The sequence below is a fragment of the Accipiter gentilis genome, chromosome 14, assembly GCF_929443795.1.
Source record: "Accipiter gentilis chromosome 14, bAccGen1.1, whole genome shotgun sequence".
NCBI lineage: Eukaryota > Metazoa > Chordata > Aves > Accipitriformes > Accipitridae > Astur > Astur gentilis.
Genome location: NC_064893.1, coordinates 22,269,667 through 22,293,310, shown reverse-complemented (window position 1 = coordinate 22,293,310; position 23,644 = coordinate 22,269,667). Strand labels below are relative to the sequence as shown.

Sequence of the window (23,644 nt, the reverse complement as noted above, 5' to 3'; positions counted from 1 at the left end):
CGCGCCGCCTGCCCTCGCGCCGCCCCGCCCCGCGCAGGCGCACCACCCGCCGCGCAGGCGCACTGCCCGCCCTCCGGGGCTGCCCGCGCCGCCGCCTGACGGAGCGGCGCTGCCCCACTCGCGCCCCCCCCTCCCCATCCCCACCGGCGGCGGCGCGCGGGCCCGCGGCGGAGCTGCTCCGCGGAGGGGCCGGTCCGGTGCAGGCCCCGCGGACAGGCGGGCGGCGGGCAGCCGCGGCGGGGCCCCGGTGGGACGGCGGCGCCGTGTCGGGGCGCGCAGGCGGGGGGCGTCCCCCGGGCGGCGCGGCCGGCTCCGCGGGCGGCCTCTCCCTTCCCTCCTCAGGGCGCGAGGCGGGCGGGCCCGCGATGGCGGCGTGAGGCGGCGGCACCGCGCCGTGAGTACGGGCCGCGGGGGGGGGGGGGGGAACGGCGGGAGGAGGGGAGCGGGCGGGGGGCCGCCGCCGGGGCCCAACCTGCCTGCGGGCCGGAGGGGAAGAGGACACCCCACCACCCCCCCCACCGCCCCGAGGCCATCCGCGTCCCGCCCGGCCTCGGCGCGGCGTTCGCCCTGTCAGCGGGCAATCGGCGGGTGTCTGCCGGAGCCGGGGGTGACAATTGGCTAACTTCGGGGACCGGGACGAAGCGCTCGGGGGGGTTCCCGGTGCCGTGGCGGCGGGAGAGCCGCGCTCCCGTGGCCAAGCGTGCGCGCGTTATAAAAGAGCCGGTTTCCGCCGCCCGCGAGCATGCTCAGAGTATTGCCGACCTAACATCAAAACACCACCACCGTATGCTTCCCCCCACATCGCCAAGGCTCTCTTTCCACCCCGCTGTGCCTCTGTTCTCAGTCAGCAACGTCTCGCAGCTCGCTCTAGCACCTTCCAAAAGCAAACTGGGGCCCGTTTCTCCCCAGAGCAAGGCAACTCCCTAACATCCTTTTGTCCAGCAGAGAACATGGCACTCCGCAGTGCTGCTGTGCCTGGCCAGGCACTCTCCCTGCGACCCCGTGGACCCATTGAGCCAGTTGCAAAGCAAGTTTACAAGCTGTTCTGCTGTACGAACATTGGTCATTACATACCAAACGTGCAAGAGAAGACGAAAAACTAAGCTCTTAGATGCAGTCCACAACACGCTGCACCCTTCTATACTTCATTACCCCTGTACTGAAACGTTACAATTGATCTTGCAAATGCTGTCATAGCAGAGTAACCTTTGCCTTCACAACCTATATGTCATAACTCCCCAGAACTCCTTGCCAATACTGCATTTTTGCCTCTTTTTACCTGAGACACAGAAAACTGGCCTTAATCAAGCTGTATTCAGAATTCTGAAGCCTGTGGAAGGCACAAAAGGTAGAGAAGAGACCCAAATTAAAACTCAAAATAATAATGTTTTTCAGGGAACTTGGAATGGGCTTGGAATTCATGACCTTTGGCAATTAAAGGCAGAGGGTGAGAATAAGGACCACTGAGAATTAATAAGTTAGTACAAATGAAAGTAGTGATACTTCAGATGACAGCTGTTGATGTTGACATCTCTTCCCACCACAGAGCTGGCTGACTTAAGGTTCTGCTCCTGTGATTCCCTGTTCAGAGAAACAAGGATCATACTGCTGCCTTTGTGCTCACAGGTGGAGGTTTATTCACCCTGGTGCTGTGAGTGCACTGCAGTCCAAATGGAGCGGGCACTGCTGTGCCTCTGGACACAGGCTAATCAATCCCCCAATCGGTAACAAAGCTTGGAGAGCTGCTATGGAAGTGTTGAAAAGAGTGGCTCAACAGAAAACCTCCGCTTTTCATGAAATGAGTTGCTTTGGCTTGTCTCTAGCTTGAGAAATCAGAACACTTTGTAACCCAAGGCTTGTTTAGTCAAGGATTTGCTGCTCTTTTGGAAAGTGTTTGCAATTATATTGCACCGTTTCTGAGTCTACATCAAGTGTTCAAGGCATCAACTTATCAAAGACTGGGGTAAGGCCTTTGCAAAAATTGAAGGCTCACTTTTTCCAGCTGAGTCATACCAGCAGATAAAGCTTTAAAAAAAATAGAAAAGACAGCAGCAAGGCCAAAAAAAACCCTGAAGAAGTTAAATCACTGATACTGCAAATAGGTCTTAAAAGTTTGAACAGCTAATGGTTCTTGGTTTGTTTTTTTATTTATTTTTTTTTTTTTTAAGAGGGAGGGTTGGCATCTAGAAAGCTGGTCTATTGTTGCTTTTCTTAGCTGAACTCCTCAAACTCATCACTTGGTAGCTCTTTTGCCTCTTTCCCCCCCTCCCAGTGCTTTGGATACTGTGTATTTTTTAGCAGCTGTTTTGGGTACTACATGGTATTTGGGAGCTGGTTTTGAACACATGCTGGCAACTTGAAGCACTGCCCACACACATCAGTTCAAGTTACGTGGCTGTGACAGGGTTTTTGATTTAAACAATTTTAAGCAAACCGTACTACAGGTGAGCCTTATCGGTAAGAAAATCAGTGCAAGTCCCTGAGGCTTACTCGTGAGTTTATGTGCACTGTGTAACTTGAGAGATTTTTATCTAGACAATGTGGCTTTTCATTCCCAAGCAGAAACTTTGGCTTCTGGAAAAGGGGGAGATTGGCACCACCAGCACCACCCAATAAAAAGGATACTTGGTCTTTTATTGCGGACTGTTCGGCTGCCAGCCTGGGTGACTGTTTCTGGAGCACCTGCTGGGGAAGTTCCTTGCGGACAGTACTGGCTTAATAGCTGCCTTAATAAGGTCTGAACAAGCTTACCTTTTAAGTGCTTAGTGAAAGCAGGCTGATTATTCTCCCCTGTTAGGGTAGATGGACTATTAAGGAATTAAGACATTCTTGAGAAAGGTACAGGCTTGGTGTTGGCATACTGATGTATAGAACCTATGGTGTAGGAACATGTCTCAGCTGCTCAATTGCTGAATTAGCTTCTAGAATATCAAGGAAGAGCTTGCTGGCTCCTCAGATGGACTTATTCTAAAATGACTGATCCATTGCAAAGTACTACGGACTTGCACTGTGCTACTCACTTTTGACTTGTCGTAATTAAAGTTTTGTTTCTGGCTGGGAAAGGTGTGCCGCTGCCCTCACACTGGAATTTGAAAATCCTCCCTACAAACATATGCCAGTAGGACCTGCTGGTTTTGAATGGTCTTGGGAGGAAAGATGACAGAAGGAAGGGCTGTGAACACGATGGAAGCCAATTAATAAGCATGTGGAGAAGTATTGGTGTTTGCTCACTAATGAGGTGTGTGGGGAACCTCCCCAGGCTGCTCCTCTGCCTGCAGGAACTGGCAAGGAGGAGGCTCTGGTAGCACGTGGAGATCAGATGGAGCTGCCAAGCGCTGACTGCAGGGAGAACAGCGGGAGCATGGCCTGTGCTATGCTAAGGAGGTGTCTGAAGCAAGTTCAAGTGGCTAAGAGCTGCAGAGGAGCGAGAGGAGGCAGTGGTGGTGCAATAAAAAGGAGCTGTCTGGTAAACACGAGTGGCCGCCAAGTCAGATGACTGGGGCAGGAGCATGAAAGCAGTCTTGAGGATAGCAAGACACCGGGCTGGCTAAGGAAACAGATGAGTCAGGCAGGGGAGAACAAGAGCAACTGGTTGAGGAAAAGCAGGATGCGGTTGTGAAACAGGGAGCTGGTAGAAATACTGTTGGGTGACAGGTTCTTATTTGCTCTGGGACGTGGTAATCTTTAGCTTGGATCATGAGGAGGGGACAAAGACAACAAGGTAGGAATTTTTCATTTGCAAGTTTCACCTTGCTTGAGAATCTAGGCAAAACTCAATATTGCTATGGCTTCAAGAAGGGACTGCCTATCCTGGGCACCAAGGTGAGTGGTAGTTCCCTGCTCATTAAAGAGTTGATAGCAGGAGATGCTGTTTCTCTTTGATCGATAGCGTGGAAAGAGAGCTTGGTCTCATTGCCAGCTGTATAAAGGAATCTCCAGTGAAGAGCTAGGAAGAGTATGTATCTTACTAGTGAAAGTTCCTTGAGGAAGATAGAGCTGCAGAAGTCTCAAGTATTAGGGACTTAATCTAGGATCAGCTGTGGGATACAGCAGACAAAGGGTCTTTAAACTTTAACTGGTGGATAGCAAATGGGCACGTGAAAATACAAGCAAACTGACTACAGATACAAGACTGTTTGAAAGTCTGCATTTGTTAGAAGTCCAAGAGGTTTGCAGATTGAAGAGGATTGACACTGAAACTTCATAGTAAAAATAACCACTATTAAATGGTTCTTTATTCTGCAGAGTGGTTGCATTGATTGCTATAAGCAACTGGCTTTTGCAGGAAATACCAATGTTTAAAAGTGGGCAACTTGTTCTGAGATGGATTTGTGTTTGTAGGAAGCATTTAGGTAATGCTTACACGCTTAGAATCAACTTGCTGTTTAGAGCATTATTGCTTAAGTCTTTGCTGTGGTGAGGAGGCCAGACCACGGAGTGAAATGCAGCTACATCACAAATTACAATTATACTCTTAAACTGCAGTCAGTTGTAAAGTTTGGAGGCTAAAGGCTCAATAGTGACCCGTGGCCTTATTAAAGCTGAGAGATTGATGATGTTAGTCCTGGAAGATTCTAAAGCTTTGTTCCAGCCTTGTGCTCTTCTGACAGACACATCATCTGAGGTTGGTTTTTATTCATTTCTTTACTCTAGAGACAGAAAGCCCAAAGTTATTGTCTGTAGGCACTTCAAACTAAAGCTTCAAGAACAGGTGACCCAAAGACTGCCACACACATCCAGCTACAGAAGTCAGGTTGATGTGACTGCTGGATCTAGCAAAAGCATGACATGATGCTTATGCAGTGATTTGTACAACTCAGTGTTTGGAACACTTAGGGAAAACTGTAGGAAAATTCAAGGAAGGAACATTTCAGGAGGATTAAGGTGGCTGCAGATCATTGATTTGGTACAACTTTGTTGTATTCAGTGCAATCTGAACTAAATAGTTGGGTGGTGGGGTTGAATTACCTTTCTGTTCATATATTTGCTGCTAAATCTTTTCTCTCCATTCTTCCCCTTGGAAAAAAGTTATCTAATACTTCTGCAGTACTTTTACTCCAGAAACATCTAAGCAATTCACAAAGGCTAGCAGACAGCATGTTTTGTTATGAAATAAGTAATCCTTATTTCCAGTTTATAGATGAGGGAAACAGGCTTGGGACTAGACTTGCCCTTACAGATACGAGTGAGTGACCTGCATAAAACAGGACTAACACTGGGAGTTTTATTCCTTTAACTTTACTTTATCCATATTGCAATGTAAAATAACTTCTTCCTTATTCTTTGCCTGCCTAACTGCAGCTTGTTTTACTAATTGAACCCCAGCTGCCCTCTCTGTGCTGGAGAACACTGTCTTGCAGGAGCACCAGCACAACATACTTACCCCAAATTTTCTTAATCTCTTTGCCCTGGTGGAGATTTTGGCCTGAATTCTCTCTCACTAACATTAAAATAGATGCTGCTGCTAAGAACACAGTGGATGGCAGCATGCTTCCTGCTTTTGACAACAGAGCTGGTCGGTACCTACAAGCTTACAGAGCTGTAAGACAAGTCTGACCTCAGTGTTTTTTTGGAAGAGAACCATGTGTGGTTTTCTCTTGGCTTTTCTGTGCAATCCCTCATTCTCCCTCCCTTCACCAGGAAATCCCTTCTCCTGCCAACAGGAGCCAGCGGAATGCGCTGTTTGTTTACCTTCTCACTCCTTCATCCTACTAACCTTCCAACCCCCCCCAGTTGTAATCCTAACAGGCTCGGCTCAGTCCTTCATCCTTCTGACAGAGCACTACTCCGTTGAGTATTTTCAGATAAAAGGATTGCTGCAAGAAGCTGTTCTGACCAGGCTCTGCTTAGTGGGGGTGAGGCTGTGGCATTCTGCAAGGCTGGGGCTGTCCTCTCGCCTATCTTTCTGTACCCTGGCTGGCAGCTGCTTTGTTCAGTGTTGCTGCATGTCATCACGATGTGCTGCAGGATAGTAGGGAAGAGCATGCTTCCCAAGCTCTTCCCTTTTCCAGCATTCCCCTGCATGGTTTTGCCTTTTTGGGGTAATAAGCTAGGAGTACCCTCTTCTCATGGTTTCTTTACTGCATGAGCTGAAGGAAAACTTCCAGTTATTCCCTCCCAACAGTACTGGTATCTTCTAGCCTGACCTGCTATTGCTATCCTAGGCTGCTAAACTCCACTCTTCTGCCCCCTTTCAACAGTTCGGGCTCTGTAAAAACACCTGTGAGGAATTTATTATTTTTAAAGCCATCTGAAATTCTTGGATGAAGATGTTTGTACTGCTTAGAAAGGAAAAAAAACCCTACACAGTACAGTTGATGTGGTTGCTAAAGGTAGAAGCATCTTTTCTGGACTTGTAGTGTGCTGCCATCCCTGGTCGGAGAAGCCCTTAAATCTCACTGTTTCCACAGGGTTTTATAATAATCCAAGTGAGGAAATCCTGTGTTTACAGCACTTACGAAAATTGCCATTTTGAGACTGTCCCCTCTTTGATCTATTCACATACTTTGTCTTATCTGACTTTAGCTGATTGGCAAGGATTATAAATCCTTTAAGCAGGGACTGTCCTCACCTTTGTTTTGCAGCCTGGACACTGTTGGGGCTTTCTTGAGTAGCTACATGTATATATAGCTTGAATGTTATGTTGTCCTGCTGGAAGACTTTATAATGGGTCTGTGCCTGAGGAGGAAGCAGTTTGTGCACTTCACACTTCCTAGACACTTCTTATACTTATGCTTCCTTAACACTTCTTTGTAGCACCTAATAGTTTACCTCTCAGTTGCGTTTCTTTGTACCATCACTCAAGTCTTTGGACAGTCTTGGATAAATACATGTGTAGGGAAGGCTGTGGCAGCTTGTATTCCTTTCTGTTTCCCCCTCTCCCTTTCCGTTCCTGCACTATGCTAAAGACAAGGGTCTCACAACTGTTAGCCTGGGTAAAAGCCTGAGAAACAGAGCACAGAAGGGATACACTTCTACATCAGCAATAGATAATCATGTTCCCAGCTGAGTGGTTCAGAAGGCAGCAAACTTCCCACCAGCTCTGAGACACACCGGGATTTAGTACTGGGAATTCAAGCATCAGCATACGATGCTTGGGAGCAAATGAAGCTATATGAGAAGAATGTTGATTTTTTGCTGTTTCTGACAGTCTGACATTTTACCCCTCCCTACAGAACAGCTTTCCTGCCGGAGGAGTTGCTGGAGACTGTTCCGGAGTACATCTGATTGCTGCTGCCACAAGGCCCCAGCCAGCCAGCCACAATGTACTGCCTTCAGTGGTTGCTACCCGTCCTGCTCATACCCAAGCCCCTCAACCCAGCGTTATGGTTCAGTCACTCAATGTTCATGGGCTTCTACCTGCTCAGTTTCCTCCTGGAACGGAAACCTTGCACGATCTGTGCCTTGGTCTTCCTGGCAGCTCTGTTCCTCATCTGCTACAGCTGCTGGGGGAACTGCTTCTTGTATCACTGCACAGGATCCCAGTTACCAGAATCAGCTCACGATCCCAGCATAGTGGGCACCTAGAAAACAATAATCTTCCAGTCTGCTGAGGGCTCTTGTTTTGCTTTTAAAAAGGGGGTGGGCTAGGGAGGAGGGAGGGTGTGTTAGGCATGTGACTGGAGTAAAACCAGCCTGTTTCCTGTAACTGTGTGTGGACTAGAGTGGTTAATTTCTCCCACTCTGCCTGTGAAATTCGACTTGTTTACTGTGTGAACTCTGGCAGCACCACCTGCTTTTTTAGAAGCAGAAATCTCTTTTCCTTCCCGTATCACTGGGAATGGACACCAGCCCTCCTAACTGAGAACTGGTGGAGGACCGAGCTGCTGGCCTCTGCCCAGCTGTTGCACAGTGGTGGAGTTGTATGTCACTCACTTGTTTGCATTAGGCCACGGTGGTCTAACTCAGGGCTCTTGGCCCACTGATTCTGCTCAAGTAGCTACAAGATTCTCTCCGTCTTTCTCTTTGTGGGGAGCCAGCCTTCCCACCTTGCTGATCAGGGGCAAGCTCAACAGCTCACAGATGGACTTGGCCAAAAGCTGCTGGAGCCAGAGGCAGTTGAGTCACCTCCACCTGCTCAGCCTGCCAAAGAGATGCGTGCACTGCCGAAGTGCTTTCTGAACTACTTATGCTCCGAGATCATAGACTGAAAGCCTCAGTTATGCTGCTGCTTTTATAAAGCCTCACAGGTAGTGGAGACTGTCTTTTCCCCTCCTCCTAGATTTCCAGGGCTTATGAAGGTATTGACTGTTGGGATAAAGAACCAGTATGCTGCAAGATGTGGGGTTTCGAAAGCCACTGTGAACCTCACCCTATAAAACTCATGCTAGCCCAAAAAGCCAGGTGCAGGCAGCACAGGAGAGGATCCTGAGGTGGAGGCATGTCTTGAAGCAGTAAATGCTTCAGCCATTTTCAGTGATAATGTTTTTGGGCCAGGGGTGACAGAAGGTGCTGGTGCTACTGACTGGAGAAGGGACAAGGCTAGAGGAGTGCCTGGTGTCTCCACCTCCCCTGGCAGAAGGATGTCAAGAAGCCGTGGTGGTGGTGGTTCAGTCCTACAGCCACAGCTGTGCAGAGCACCATGCTGCATACATTACTCTGTGCAGCCATGGCTCTTGAGGCCCCCAACCTGGGGCAGAGGTTTGTTTGTGAGAAGCCTTAGAGGTTAACACAAAATACCGTCTCTAAACTTTAAAGGTTTCCCTTCCCTTTGCCGTCAGATTGTCTTTACTTCAGTCTCATAGTGGAGAGCAGCAGAAGTGGCTGTTGCTGTCCCAAGGAAGTTCAAGCTATGAGGTTGTGAAACTTCCAGAGTATTGTTTGTTCATTGCACAGCTGTTCAAAATGTTTAATAAAGCTTTATAAACTTTGGTCTATGGCCTCCTGCCCAGCATGATGCATTGGCTGCTCATTGCAGATGCCTTAGCCCAGCAATCATGTGTCTCTGTATTGTTCTGTTCTCAGCACAGTAACCCGAGAGAGTCTCCAGCAAGAGGCAGAGCCTGTTTGCCCTGTACTCACTCTTCTCATTAACTGTTTAGCTTGACCATGAGCAGACTGAGAACCATACTGGTGATTCCTAAACAGACTCGTTTTACACACAACACAGGAAGTTACTTCTGGTCATATCTCTGCACTCACATGACAGATTCCCCCTTTCCTTACCACTTACGAAATTAAACCACAGAGTGGTGTCCTGAAAGCTGGTAATCCCCAATGCCAGCAGTAAAAGTGTTATCTGCTGGGCACCTACGCCATGCAAGCCCATCCCACGACACCACATCTGCCTAACCTGTCCCCTGTACCCCTGCTGCGGGCAGAGACCAGGCTGCAACTCAGCTGCCATGAGCCATCCAGGCAGAGGTTTTGGTTGTGTTGGCCCTTCTGCAGCTTTGGGCATGATGCTGTGTAGTACTCGGCGGGGGGGGGGCCACACACGGTGCAGCCAGACATAGGACTATTGATTCCGACAGCACCCAGGAACCCCTCTGAGAGTTAAAGGGTGCAGGAGCTGCATGCTGCTGGAGCTGAAATCAGCTTCCTCTATCCTTGCTCCAAGCCCTGAAGACCAAGTCCAAGTTGGAAAGGCTTCAGGGCATATCAGTGTTTACATGGTTTTTTTTTTAAAAAAAAAGCATGTGCTGCATCACCAAGAATAGATGTGACAGCTCTGTCACCTGTCAAGCCGAGGGAAATCCCAATAGCTGTCATATCAGCCACAACATAAATAACAAAACAGAAAGGAGAGGGGAGGGCATCTCATTTGCAAGCTGTGGCAAGACTGTTGTCTGCGCTCTGAGCACCTTTTAGAGTTTAAATCTATTTAAGCTAATGCAGTCAGTTCTTTTAAGAGTACATTTTTGTTGCTAACGAGCCAAGTTGCACTCTACAGCAATTTAAATGAATCCTAGCCACAAAGCCAGACAGTCCTTTGGACAAGAGCAAGCCCTAGCTTTGTACATGGGGTCCAAGACAAGGTGCAGCTGCAGGCTTTCACTTCTGCGAGACCCAATTTGGAGAAAAAAGCACTTCAAAAGAGGGAGGCTGCCACTGTAGCGACAGGAGAGTTCTCAGCAGACTGATGGGGATGAAACCTACTTTTTGCAGCACTCCCACCCCAAATGTAGATAAAGAGCACTCTTTGATATATACGCAGCCCTCCTCAGCACATTGTCTTACCCTCTTTAGGGCACTAAGATACTATCTTCATTTTAAAGATAGAAAATTAAAGCAACTTTATCATGGTCAGACACAAAGCCTCAGGCAGAGTGAGGAACCCAACTAGGTCTCACATCCCATGTTAATGCCCTGCTCATCCTTCTCTATAAAGAGACCATGAAAAACCAGCCTGTGACTGCAGAACAAGTCGAACCCGATGGCTTTTGAAAAGCATCATCACAGCTTCCCTGTTTGTGCACCGCAAATTGGACTGAGCCCGTACAGACAAAGCACCTGTGCTCTTGGGCAGGCATTTGCTGCCTACGTGGAAGAAAGCTCAGAGGAGGTGTTTTGCCCTGGTCTCAAGGAGCTTCTCTGCCAGAAAAGCAGTGGGGTGGCTCTGTCCCCTGGTATCCTGGAGGCACCGAAGGGGGTCTCTGCACGGGGACCACACCAATGGCAGGCACTGCAGGGGGTAGCTACACTAGTGACTCTGAAAGCAGTAGGGTTTAAAACACAACCACTGTGTTGTGCCAGGTCCCGTTGAGCCTGGACACTGCCCGCAAGGGCTTTGGCACAGAGTGAGTCTCATCACCTTGCTGTATTATAAAGTGTCCATCTGCCTGGTGCTCCCTAGATACAGGGAGCAGGAGCCTTAAGCTGTTCCTTTGTCTTTCCATTTGAAGGAGAGATCATTTTGTTTTCTAGGTCACGTAACAGATCAGTGACACAGCAGGGTCAGGAAAGAAAAAAACCCACAACCCAAACCCAGGCTCAGAACCCTAGAAACAGAGATGCAGCTTAGCTCAGGCAGTCCTCAGGCTCCTCATTGCAGCCTCAGGGTCTGGGGACTTATCACTCCCCTCCTCACCACTCATCAGGGAGAGGCAGCATTCCCAGGAAGAGCAACTGGGACACCACAAGATTTCCCATGGAGAAGGTTTGGCCGTGACTATCAGGCTGGTATGGCTTTTTGAACCCTAGATCTGCTGGACATCCATGTTGGTGCATCTCATCTCCAGGGCTGATGTTTGGCAGTTGAGCTTCCTGGCACCACTTGCAGTGCAGATAGGGAACCAGCTCTCTGGGGCCACCATGGCTACCAGCCCTCTCTCCCAGCATCTGCCTGTCCATCCCTAGATCTTGCCCAGTAATTAGTGCCTCCTGCCTGAATGCTCTCCCTGCTTACCCAGAGACAAGCCTGTAACATGGCCTTACTAACTTAGCAGCAGGCAGAGGAGAGAGGTTGATCCCACTGAGGAGCTGTTTGGGCTGAAAGCACCCACTGGCCAGCTCAGAGAGGCAGCTAAGTCCAGAAGTGCAGCCCCACTGCTGATAGCACCGGGCTCCCACAGCTTCCAACCTTGTCCCCTCATGGTGTTACCCTGGGGCTGGTCCAGCCAAACCCCCTGAGCCAGGGAAGCCACAAACATCACTCAGGGCCAGAAAGCCCTGCCCTGCTAGTGCTCTTTGGTCTCTCCTGTCTCTTGCTCCTTGCACCAGAGCAGTTTCCTAGCCCTCAGCCACTGACGGAGGCAAGCTGCTCCTCAGGTAAGGACTTTAGCCCTTCCCTCGGGAGCCTGGAGATTAACCTGTGGCAAGAGAGTTTTACTACTCCTCCAAGCAAAGGCAAATCTGCTGGTAGCAGGGCAAGGGAGGACAGATGGCTCAGGTGCCACCCAGACCTGCTGCTGGAAGGGATGAGAGCTGAGTGGCAGAGTCCACAGAGGACAGAGACAGGCTTTGTCATCTGACTTGACATGTGCCAGCAGCTTCCCATTCACATCTTGCTACCAGTGAGCAGCAGGCACAGTGGGGGCTGGAATGGCACAGCCAGTGAGACCCAAGCACCTAGCACTGGGGCACAGCCCCGCCATGAGCCAGTCCTTTAACAAACACCCTGCTCCTGCCCCAAGAGCCCTTCTGCTGCATCTGGGCTATAGGAGAGACCCCAGACCCGCAGCACAGTCCAGGATTTGCTCCGGGGGATCCTCAGCACACGGAGCAGTTCAGGGCTGCCCCCCACCTGCTCGCAAGTGTTTTTCCCCTTTATCCCTTGGGAGCCTGCATCAAGAGCCAGGAATTGATGTGCTTTGGGGGTGCTACCACTGAGTTTTGGGGACAGTGAAGGGTGTGTTCAGGCCAAACAACTCATCCTTGCTGTTTTAGAAACCCATTACCAACACAAACTGCCCAGCACAGGACTCCCACCTCCTCACCAGACCTGCTGTGGGGGCAGCCACAGCCCCCACCCTAACAACCAAATCCTCTCTCGGGCTTACAGGACAAAACATGAGTGTGAAGCAAACAGCAAGATTAAGTCCAGTAAAGGAGGCATGTGGTGTAATCCCCAGGCACATCTGCCCAGCTCAGGCTGGGGACGCCTGGCTGGCAGGGGCTCCTGCTGGTCTGAGTGAACTGAGGGGAGTGACTCCGTGGCAAAACAGGCACGGAGCACAGCCAGGGAGGGCTGTGGGTACTGCCGAGTCCCCCAACCATCTTTTTAAGATGCTTCAGCTGCCTCCAAAGCTGATGACCATACACAGAGTGAAGCGGACAGGCAGAGGAGGAAGCGAGCAGTGCCATAGGCAGTGCTTGGAAGTACCGAATCTAGCCCCCTTATCCCCTGGGCACAATCCACTGCAGACACCCTCACCGTCCCAGGGCTCAGGCTGGAGTGCAGCACCCTGCAGCACCTCTTTCTCTGTATGCCATCCCCTTGGCCACCCTGCTCTGGAGTAGCGATGCCGAAGGGGCAAAGCTGAGGGCTGGAAGAGCCCTGGCCCCAGATCCCCCCTCCCAGGGATGACCCCACTGACCTACCCCCAACCCACACATTGCACACAGACCAACGGACTTGCCGAGAGATAATCCCTCAATCACTTAATTGCTTTAAAGAGAAGCAAAACATAAAGCATTAAACATTTAAGGTGATAAGACCGAGTCACTTGCCACCCTGAGGAGGAAGGAGCAGCCACACGTCAGCACGGAGCAGCCAGACCCAGGGGGCTCAGGAGCACTAAAGCCACCCCAGACCATAGCAGTGGTGAAGGACCACCAGCAGCAGCCACCCTGCTTTCAGACGGCCTGCTCCCCCCAGTGCTGTGCTATATATCAATTACTTAATCACTGAGTGAGGGATCCCAATCAGCACCCACTGATTATCCCAACAAAGCAGGCCTGCTTCTTGTCAGCTTGCTGATGAAGCAGATTCTGCTGAAGCGAGGGCTGCCCCCCACCCTGTCCCCCCCAGCCCAGCACATGGGGGTTGGCAGTCAGGTCTCCTGCCTGCTGGGCTTGGGGCAGCTCTGCTGGCCCTGGCTTTGGCAAGATCATGTGCACGAGGGTCACTGTGTCGCTTGCAGCCCCGTGGGGGCTAGTGCTCCCTGTGTGTGGGCAGAGACCCCGGTGTCTCCGCACACAAAGGCTGGGAAGCAGTGATGGACGCAGCGGAGGAGCCCGTGGGGTCCCTCGTGGCTAACACCGTGTGCCGGTGGCAAGTGTCACAGCCCTCTGCTCGGCATCAGCTGCTGCAGCTGGGATCCCACCAGCGATGCAGGCTGCATCCCAGCTCAGCTCAGAGCACGCTGGCCGGATTCTGCACCCACCATGGCAGTGCTTCCCTACCAGAGCGATCCGGGCATGGGGAGATTGCCTGCCACCGCCAGAAGGCTGTCCCTGGCCCTCGGAGCAGGAGGGACACGGTGGATGAGGCTCCTCTTGCAGGAGCAGGCGCTGGGGCTGTGCTGGACCACAAGCCCACATGGGGACACAGGAATAGCTTCAGCAGCACAGAAGTAGCCCAAGATCCCAGAAGCATTGGCCAGAAAAAGCGTCTGAAGCACCTGGAGCCACCCATGAGCATTGCACATGCTCCAGGAACCACCAACTCCTGTAATAGGGATGCAAAGGAGTCCTCTCATACATGAGCTACACTTTTTTTTTTTTTTTTTTTTGTGAGGTCTGTTTGTATTTAATTATCAAATTGCAAAGTATTTACATCAACATTAGAGTTTCAAAGCATCTCCACCCCCCACCACCCACAAAGCTGGACCTTTTCAGGTTTTTTTTTCCAAAGTTTTATTATTATCCAAAAAAAAAAAAAAAAGCTAAATATTTTACTTCAACACTGAAAAAGGCAGGTGGGGGGAGAGGGGAGCTGGGGAGAGAGAGACACAGATCCACATGTTCTCTGCATAGTTGGTTGGAGATCTTACAAAACACTGTTTAAAAAAATGATGACAGCAGAGGAGCATAACTTGTAGGGCATTATTGACCTTGGGAAGCCAAAGAGCATCCTTAGGTGGGGCTTCCCCTCTAGAGTTTATTGGCTTAAAAAATAAAGTGGCAGACAACAGTGGTGATGGACGAGAGGCTCTCGATCTGCAGGGCCTCTGGGTCGTGCTGGCTGCAATGGCGAGTCTGGAGATGCTGAGTCCAACCAAAACTGCTGCACAGGAACACGGATGGACACACGGACATGCAGACACACAGCCCCAGCCCCGTGCAGGAGGGCTCCTCCGGGATTGCTCTACTGTCTTCTGCCCTGAAATGTCCCCAGCACATCTCCTTCGTCAGAGCTTGCCAAAAGCCATGGGGAATTAAGCCAGCCCGGGGCGTTCCTTGCGCCAAAGCTGTGTTCCCGCTCTGCTGCTTGCCAGAAAGAGCCAGAAAATGAAAGCGCTTCCCATGCCGCTGCGCTCGCTCAAGACCCTCTACGTGCTGCAGACAACCGAAGGCCAAACCTTAACATGTGTGCTTGCCTTCTCTCTCCCCAGCTTTCAGATCAAATCTGGCTTCCGCACATTACAGTTTTAAGAGGTTTCTCCTGGGGATGGGGATTTTGTATAATTTAGGCAGAGCTATGGCACAGGCCACCCCTTGGACCGGCTGCTGCGGGACGGGGCTTCTCTGGCAGGGCCGATGGGGATGCAGCAGCCACCTGTCCCAGGGATGCAAACAGAGAAAGACCCAGAACATTTTGCTTTGGAGGGTCCCTGGCCAAACACAGAAATGCAGGCACAGCAAATCTGCTAGGAAGGGGGATCAAAGGCTCCAAGTCCCAAAAAGATTTTAAAAAAAAATCCATTAAACCAGTCACTGTTCTCCAAGCCAGCAGGATCCCTCTGTACTGAAGAGCCGATTTTGAAGGTTTTCAAGCTGATTTTGAAGGTTTTACTCATTAAAAAGGAGCCACCAGCCAACCAAGCGAGCACTTGGTTCATAAATAAGCGGCCAGGGAGCTGCAAGAGCAAGCAGAAAGCAGCGGCGTGCCCAGGCCCTGCTCTGGCAGAGGTTTGGGTAGGGGGTTTTGGCCACCCCCCCCGCCCATGCTCAGCTCCCACCTGGCTTTCATGGGACACTGGCACCACAGCAGGGGCTGGAAGAGGTGGTTTGGGTCTGCTGGCTGCACAGAGGCTGTGCTGGAGGGAAATCGCATCCCACAAGTGCGGGGAAGCAAAGCAAGCCCACCGCCCGAGGACCAAGAGGTGGGCAAAGCTACTGGCTCCCCTCTCCAGGTCCTTCCCACTGGTGCATGCCAGCACCCCTGCCCCACAGCACCCCCTCGAGCCCCCATCCCACCCCTCCTCCAGGAAAGCATCCAAAGAGCCTCCAGGTCTTTCTGAGTAAGGGTGCCCGGGACCCAAGAGGTGAGGGAGCAAAACCTCGCAAGCCACCACAGCAAAGGGTTTCCAGCTGGGTACAGCTGCAGGAGGGGGGGAAAACCAACACATGCAACTAAGTCAATGTTTGGGAAGGTGAAAGGACCACTTGAGGGCTATGTACAAGCAGATGCTGGGCGGGAGAGCGCAGGGGCTGGGTGCCACCCCACCGTTCAGCCCCATGGGATGTGTGCGGGGGCAAAACTGGGCATGGATAGCCACCCACTGCCAAAACATGGCTGAGGCATTTGGGAGCAAGCAGCGGGGGAGAGGAGGATGCGAATGTCTCCTCTGCAGCACAGCGCTTCCCAGGACTATTCTCCAGGATGGTGGCCCATGGCCGGGGATGCTCCCACTGCATGGAGACGGCAGCCTAGCAGTCGAGACGTGAGTGGTGTGGGGAAGACAGATAAAACGTACTGGGTGGACAAAAGCATCTGTGAAAGATTAGTATTTCCCCCAAAATACTCCCACACCCTGAACAGCAGCATGTGCTATGCACTCAAGCCCTGTGGTGGCACCGGGTTTGGTGGTGGGGCAGCCTGGGGGAATCTGCCAGTGGGAGAGCTGGCAGTGGAGCCAGGGAAGGCGGCTGCGGGGGCTGTAGTGCACTTCCCAGGGGGCCAGCTGGAAGACCAGGAGTCCTCAGTGGGAGAAAGCACAGCCAGGGTGGCAGGGCTGGCTGCAGGCAGGAGGAGGGCTCTGCCGGCAATCCCCGGGTGCTGCTCCCAGGAGAGACGAGATGGGTCCCTTGTGGGGGGACGGATGCAGCTGGAAGACTCGAACACGTGCCTCGGTGCTCCCATGGGATGGTGTCGGTCACTGGAGCCACAAGCAGCCACATTTCATGCTCCCAGCACCTGCTAGCCTGTCTGAACCAGCCAGTGATTGTGCCTTCCCCATGGTGAAACATCTCTGCCAGCACACTCAGGAGAACTGGAGCCAAGGGGGGCAGGGTGAAGGCTCAGGGAAATTTGTGCTGATTTAGAAAGGGGGTGAAGGAGACCGGGGCCGTGTGTCCGACATGGGGTGATGCTGTCCCCCAGTTCCTCCAGGCTCACTCCAGAGCTGCTGGGGGGGAAAGGTCTCCTGAAAGCCAAGTCTCTCAGTGGGAGATGCTCTGCTCACCCTCCCAAGACAGCTCCGCCAGTGCCCACAGGCTCCTCTCGCCAGCAGGACGGCGCCGCTTCATTAAACATGGGCCAGAAGTCTTAATGAGTGATGAGGGGACCCAGCACCTCCCCTGGCCGCATCCGGAGATGATGCCCCGTCCCACTCTGGGGCTGCTCCACAAAAAACGGCCCCTTGGTGGGGAGGCCAGCCCTCGGCGCCCCGCGGCGAGGACGGCAGTGTCCCTGGTGCCAGGAGGAGCTCCGGGTCTATAGGTTTTCGCCAGGCTGGTACTGGGGCTCTGTCGAGGTGAAGTAGTCCTCCAGGAAAGCCTGCAGGTACTCGAAGGTGGGTCGCTCCTCTGGGTCCTTTCGCCAGCACTGGCACATGAGGTCATGCAGGGACTCGGGGCACTCGGGCGGGCAGGGCATGCGGTACCCCCGCTCCACCTGGTCCAGCACCTCCCGGTTCACCATTCCTGCGTGCAGCCAGAGGAGACATGGCGTTGATTAGAGCTGGGCCAGATCCTGCACCATGCCTTTTCCGGAGTGGACACCAAGGGCATTATGCTGGGACGAGCCTTACGGGCAACCCCCATGACCCAGGGAGAGAGGGACCCCCCAAGCCCAACAGCGCTTGTCCCTGCCAGCCCATCACCTTGCTTGGTGACTAGAGCAGGACAGGGTGGCTGTGACCCTGCATCCCGGCTGGGCTCTGCTCACCCTACCCTGGCGGGGCAGGATCCGACCTGGGCAAGGGTAGCTCATCCCTGAGCTCACCCTCCCTGCCCAAATTGCAGGAGAAAATTTGCATCAGTTTGCTCCTCTGCAACGAGATGGCTCTGGCGGCCATGGAGTGCCGGGGCAAGCGCTGGGCACAGGCAGCCAGCGTTGTGGCACTGCAATGGGGGACGGGGCTTCTGCTGGCGGGTGCCACCCCTCACCTGGGTACGGCACTCTGCCCTTAGTGGTCAGCTCGGTCAAGAGGATGCCAAAGGACCAGACGTCTGACTTGATGGTAAACCTGCCGTACAGAGCAGCTTCAGGGGCTGTCCACTTGATGGGGAACTTTGCACCTGGATGGAAAGGCAGGATGAGAGGCTGATCCCGGCCTCGTGCTATCCAGGGGGTGCATGGGGCTGTGAGTGCCTCCAGGACCCCCATGCAAGCAGGGCCACAGGCCAGCTCCAGATGCAATGCACACCCCTGGGGACCAGGGACCAGTGGCCAGTGCTCCGGTGCCGCCTGCCTGGGCATGGTGCCGGCAGCCCCGGGAAGCGCCGGGCACGCACCTTGCCGAGCGGTGTACTCATTGTCCTCGATGAGGCGTGCCAAACCAAAGTCGGCCACTTTGCACACCAGGTTCTCTCCCACGAGGATGTTGGCCGCCCGGAGGTCTCGGTGGACATAGTTCATCCTCTCCACGTAGGCCATGCCAGATGCGATCTGTGGGGACCAGCACATGGGGCACCGAGGCTGACGGGGTGACACGAGGGTCCCCAGGGAGTGCCTGGCACTGCCGAGGGGAACAGCTCTGCAGCAGGATCCTACCCAGCGTGCGGGAACAGCCGGTTGCTCAAGAAAACCCACACAGACGCAGGTTTGCTGGCCAGAGGGAGCCAGCAGCAATGGGAATGGGCAAAATGACGGTCCCTGACTGCAACCCAGCTCTGGAAAGCGCACCCAGCGGGGCTGGTGGCACCCACCTGAGTGAGGCTGCGGAGCACCCCAACAGGCGACAGCCACAACAGCCCAGCAAGGTGCTTGGGCAGCCAGTGCCCTCAGAAGGGGATGTGGGAGTCCCCGGGATACACAAACCCACCTGAGCCGCCATATCCACGAGCTGGGGCAGCCGCAGGTACTTGCCCATCTCACCCTTCAGGAAGTCCAGGAGGCTGCCTGCAAGGAAGACCATGGTCACAGCAATCCAGAGGAGCAGAGCCCCTTGGCCAGCCCCCTGGCATCCCTCTCACGCTTACCCTTGCTCATGTACTCAGTGACAATGTAAATGGGCTCCTCCGAAACCACCGCGTAGAGCTGAACAAGCTTCTCGTGCCGGAGCTTCTTCATGACCTGGGCTTCCTGCAGGAAGGCCTCCGGGGACATGGTGCCAGGCTTCAGCGTCTTGATCGCCACCCGGGTGGTGCCGTTCCAGGTCCCTGTGGCACAGGACACGCTGCTCAGGACACATTTACGGGGCAGGGGGCTGTGTCCCTCGCCTGCTCCCCCACCCCACTGCAGGCTCTGGGCACCTGCAGACGGCTGGGGAGAGGAGACAGGTGGTGACATGGGGGGGACAGTGGGGTGGGAATGGTCCTTACCCATCCACACCTCTCCGAAGCAGCCCTGTCCCAGCTTGACCTCCAGCCGCAGCGATTCCCGGGGGATTTCCCAGGCATCCTTGGCGAGGCCTTGGGTCTGGGGCTTGGACGTGGGGCAGACGTTGGTGAGACGGTGGCACAAGCCGTCGGCGTGTTCTAGCACAGGAGGGGACAACACCAGGGTGACGCTTGGGCATTTAGGCATGTGATGTCTTTACCCCGCATCTTCCCCGCAAAACACCTCGGGGACCCGCACCCAGACCCTCACGCTCTTCCCCAAAACCCAAGCAGCTTTTCACCAGGGTTCCCCCCCCAGCTGGTTTGGGGTCCCACAGCACTGGCTTCCCAGCAGCCCCTGTCCTGCAGCGAGGGCAGGCACAGCACCCAGGGTGTCACCCAGACCCCAAGGGGACCCCAAGTGGCTACTCACTGGAGTAATAGGCCACCAGCTGCTGCAGGCTGTTGAACTGGGTGCGGGAGGTGATGTAGAAGCCGCCACTGTCCAGCTTGCGGATCTTGTAGTGCTTCACGTTGAGCCCCTTGGCGTTGTCAAAGTCAGAGACGGAGAGGCAGTAGGCACCTGTGGGCAGGACCGAGGGGCTGGGGGGGGAGATGCGCCGCAGACGGGTGCTCCCCATGGGGTCCCGCTGAGGGGTGGTGGTGGGGGAGCAGGATTGGGCATGCAGGCTGCTGCTTTCACCCAAAAGCAGAGGAGGCGAAAGGAGGTGGCTGTCAGGTCTGTCATCTGGGCATGGGTGATCCCTGCTGCTCCTCCAGCCCCGGCAGCCGAGAGCAGGCTCAGCATCCCCACAGGATGTGCTAACAAGGGGCACCACCCCCTCCAGCCCCCCCAGCCCCACCAGGTCCTTCTCTCTGGCAACACGCAGCATGCAGCACTGCTGCTGCTTCCTCTGCAACGAATGCCGCTTTTGGCCGGGGGACACAGCGGCCACCACGGCTCAGAGGAGCTGGCACCATGGGGATGGACTGTGCCCCCCCAGGCTGGCACTGAGGAAGAGACCCCATTGGGTGTGGGAGGGCCCAGTGGGCAGGAGGGCAAGTAGCCCCCCGGGGTGCAGGGATGAACCCAGCTCTGGCAGCAAAGGGGGGATGCTGAAGCAGGGGAGAGGACTGGACAGGAGGCAGGCTGGGGAGAGCTGCTGACCCACAACCCCAACACCTCGGCATCTCAGAGAGGAGCCAAGGGGCTGGTGGGCCCGATTCCCTCCTCCACAAATCCCACTGTGGGCATCGCTCTGGATGCCTGTCTCTGGTCCACCCACACGAGAGCAACACTGTGCTGCTGGAGCCACAAATAACAGAAAGGAAGATTTATGCTGCTGCTTGAATGAGCTGTTTCCACCAGAATAAAATAAATAGTGGCAAGTTCAAGGCATCAAAACAGAAAGCAACATCAAGGAGCTTTTCCCAAAGGTGCATTTGGAGCCAAACTAAACGTTTCCAGGTAAGAAACAGCATCCTCAGGCAGCCGAACTTCGAAGATCACAACTTGCGCTTTCAGGAGGCACAAAACAAGTATAAAGAGTTGTTAGACTTGAAAGAAGGACCTAAAAATTCATCACTGCCTCTGCCTGGTTGCCCAGGAAGCACATATTCAAGATTTTGCCACTATATAGGGACCAGGAAAAAAAAATAATCATCTAATTGGGTGGTAAAAAAAAAAAAAAAAAAAAAACAAAAAAAAAACAACAGAAAAATAGAGCATCCTGCTTGGTGGTCCTGCCGGAGCTGGTGAGGCAACCAGCTCCTACCCTGCCATGAGCTGAATCATCTCTTTGAAGGGTGACCACTGGGCAGGCAGCAGTGGGAGAGAAGTGTCTGTGTCCCTCCAGCCCTGCAGGCTCGATGGTGTAACGGCACATTCAGCATATAAATGTCACCAGTGATTTAACATCAGCACCTGCTCCCTGGGGACCCACACCAGCAGGGGAGACCCCAGGAGGCTGCCTGTGCTGAGGGGCATTGCTCAGCAACCCTGAACATTGGCTCCTGTCTACAAGGTACAACTCTTTTCTCCTTCTCCCTCCCCGTGAGCCTCAGCTGGGGGAACCGGGACCACAGAGAGTGACCGAGGGGACTAGGGTCCTCCTGTGGATGACCCCCTGCCCCCCAGAGAGGGGATCCCCCAGGCTGCCCCCCCCCCCCCCAGCCCCACTCACCTTTCGTAGTCTCACTCTCCCGGACCAAGAAGGTCCCTCGGGGGTTTTCGGGGTTCAGCAGCAGCCGCTCAGACTCCCGGCGAGTGATCTTCCCAAAATACCACCTGCAAGAGCAAGGCAGTGGCTCAGTACCCAGCATTCACCTGCCCCCTCCATTGCCTGTCCAAGCAGTGGGCTCAGTCCTGGCCCCCCCGCTGCAGACTTCAGAGACCACGGGCTGCGTCTCTGGGCTGAGGCACGTCAGGGTGTACTGTGCCTGCGTGCAGCCCAGGCTGGGCATCACCTGAGGAGCAACCCTGCACCACGAGCCATGAAACGCCTTCACTCCAAAAGCCTCCCCAGATGAGCGGCTCCGGGGACCCCTGAAGCCCCCTAAGCTCTTACTGGGGAGGATGCCGTGCCACTGGCTGGGGACGGGCTGCAGGGACGTAGCTGGCACCTCCTGCTCTTGGACTTATGGCCAACTTTGACCCTGCCTGTTGTCCCCGTGTGATGGTCACCTCTGCACTCAGCTTGATCGGCACAGGCAGAGCCGGCAGCATCCTCACACACGGATGCGTGTCCATGCAGAAAAGTAAAAACCAGACCAAAAGCATCAGGTCCACCACTGTCCCTGCTATGCCACCGCTCATCCCTCCACCACACAAGCACGCCGCACATCTGCACTTGATGGGCCTTAAAGAAAGGCTGGAAAATATTTAAGGGGTTTGCAAATTCAAAGGGGAAAAATAACAAAAAGGAAAAACCCGGAGGCCTTGCAGGCTTTGCCCAGGAGAGGGGCAGGGGGAGGAAGGAGCGCTCAGGGTGCATTTGCTATCACTCGTCTTTAAACTGTCTCAAAGATGGCAATTACTCTTCAGCCTGGATGGAGTCTGAGGGCGCGACATAGTTACTGGGGATGTAGCCCGTCTGTCCTGTAGTGAGGGAATGAGCCAGCCACCAGTCACCTTCCCTGCAAGAGAACCAAAACACACTCAGTGTGAAGCCAGGAACCCCCGGGTCGGCCCCTCTCCTGCTCGCAGGTGCCGGGGCCGGGGTGGGGGGCAATGAAGCGCAGAGCCCCGCCGGGAAGGAGTGCAGCCCCCGCAGCCCCCAGCCCTGCAGCCAGACCCCAGCCAGGAGGGCTCCTGCTGCCAGCCCCTGCCTGTGGCTCCTTTTGGGCAAACTCTTGGTATTGGGGCCACCCATCCGTGTACGGGATGCTTTACACTTAAATCGGGCAGGGTAGCCAGTGAGCCAAAATACCATTGGAGCCACCTGAATGCCAAAGGGGTCTGGCTGGAGGTTGAGAGGCATTGGGGATCCAAGGCAGCAGGGCAGCGGGGAGCGACAGGCGAGGGGGAGGGAGGGGAAATGGGAAAAAGCGACAGATTTATGGCAGTGATTAAAAAAAGCACCAGGAAAACCCAAGAGAGTTTGTTAAACACAGGCTGCAGAAAAGCAATGGAACAGAGCTGAGGTTTGGGCGGGGAGGGGGGGGGCGGGGGGGGAGTCCTGCCCCGCAGTGATGCCCAGCCTGGATGCAGCGGGCTCCATCCAGCTCGGGTGCCCCGCTTGCAGCCGCAGGACAGGCACCCTGTACAGCTGCAGCCCCTGACCACAAGCTTCCCCGCAGCCCCAGCAAGAGCTGTGCCTGCACAACCACGAATGCAGCTCACACAGAGCCACACACCCCCACGGTGCTGGCCCCATCACCCCGAGCACGGCTCTGCCCTGCAGGAGCCCTGCCCCCACGCTGTCCCCAAAAACCCAGGGCTGACCCGCTGCTCCTCCTGCCCCAGGCACAGTGGCCCTCAGCACGTCCCCAGGAGCTGGCAGGGTGCAGGAGCTTTCTCACTGCTCTGCCCTCCTCCCCGCAGGCTCCTGCACGGGATGGGGCAGGAAAGGACAATAAATAGAGACGAACAACAGGACGGCGGGAGGCGGCTTCCCCTTCCCCACAGACAGCAGGGCTTCCTCCCACCACCTGCATCTTCTCGCCCATCAAAGACGGAGTACACCTAATTTATCCTGACCACGAGGGAGATGAGGCTACGGGAAAACTGCAGATTCGTGGGAACAGCGCCGCAAGGATGCAAGAACTTGGCAGGATGACCTCCACAAACACTTTACAGAAAAACCTTTATAACCTCAATCACCACTAAAAGACCCATCAGACCATATCCAGACCCATCCCTGACCCCTGCAGACATGTAAACCTCCATCCTCGCTCC

The 23,644-nt window shown here is 54.1% G+C and overlaps 2 protein-coding genes across 6 annotated transcripts in view; one reads left to right on the top strand and one right to left on the bottom strand.

Annotated features, from left to right (window-relative positions):
* The first annotated feature begins 93 nt into the window (after positions 1–93).
* BLCAP (BLCAP apoptosis inducing factor) lies at positions 94–8,874 on the top strand. 2 transcript variants are annotated; one of them, XM_049816836.1, is made up of 2 exons: positions 94–394; positions 7,176–8,874. In XM_049816836.1, the coding sequence occupies exon 2, from the start codon at positions 7,264–7,266 to the stop codon at positions 7,525–7,527; it is 264 nt and encodes an 87-aa protein (XP_049672793.1). In that variant the 5' UTR covers positions 94–394; positions 7,176–7,263; the 3' UTR covers positions 7,528–8,874. The 2 variants fall into 2 exon arrangements, with proteins under 2 accessions (XP_049672793.1, XP_049672794.1); XM_049816837.1 differs by lacking the exon at positions 94–394 and adding an exon at positions 533–2,735.
* A 5,245-nt stretch (positions 8,875–14,119) lies between these two features.
* The window catches only part of SRC (SRC proto-oncogene, non-receptor tyrosine kinase), a 31,298-nt gene continuing 21,773 nt past the window's right edge, over positions 14,120–23,644 (bottom strand). For 3 of the 4 annotated variants that reach the window (XM_049816165.1, XM_049816163.1, XM_049816164.1), the window contains 9 exons: positions 22,285–22,383; positions 21,432–21,535; positions 19,682–19,831; positions 19,252–19,407; positions 18,910–19,089; positions 18,753–18,829; positions 18,223–18,376; positions 17,875–18,006; positions 14,120–17,409 (listed from right to left, as the gene is read on the bottom strand). In XM_049816165.1, coding sequence (XP_049672122.1) covers positions 17,201–17,409; positions 17,875–18,006; positions 18,223–18,376; positions 18,753–18,829; positions 18,910–19,089; positions 19,252–19,407; positions 19,682–19,831; positions 21,432–21,535; positions 22,285–22,383 — 1,261 coding nt within the window. In that variant the 3' untranslated portion in view covers positions 14,120–17,200. Of the gene's footprint in view, positions 17,410–17,874; positions 18,007–18,222; positions 18,377–18,752; positions 18,830–18,909; positions 19,090–19,251; positions 19,408–19,681; positions 20,767–21,431; positions 21,536–22,284; positions 22,384–23,644 lie in introns of those variants that run through there. The other variant, XM_049816166.1, reaches the window with a different exon arrangement.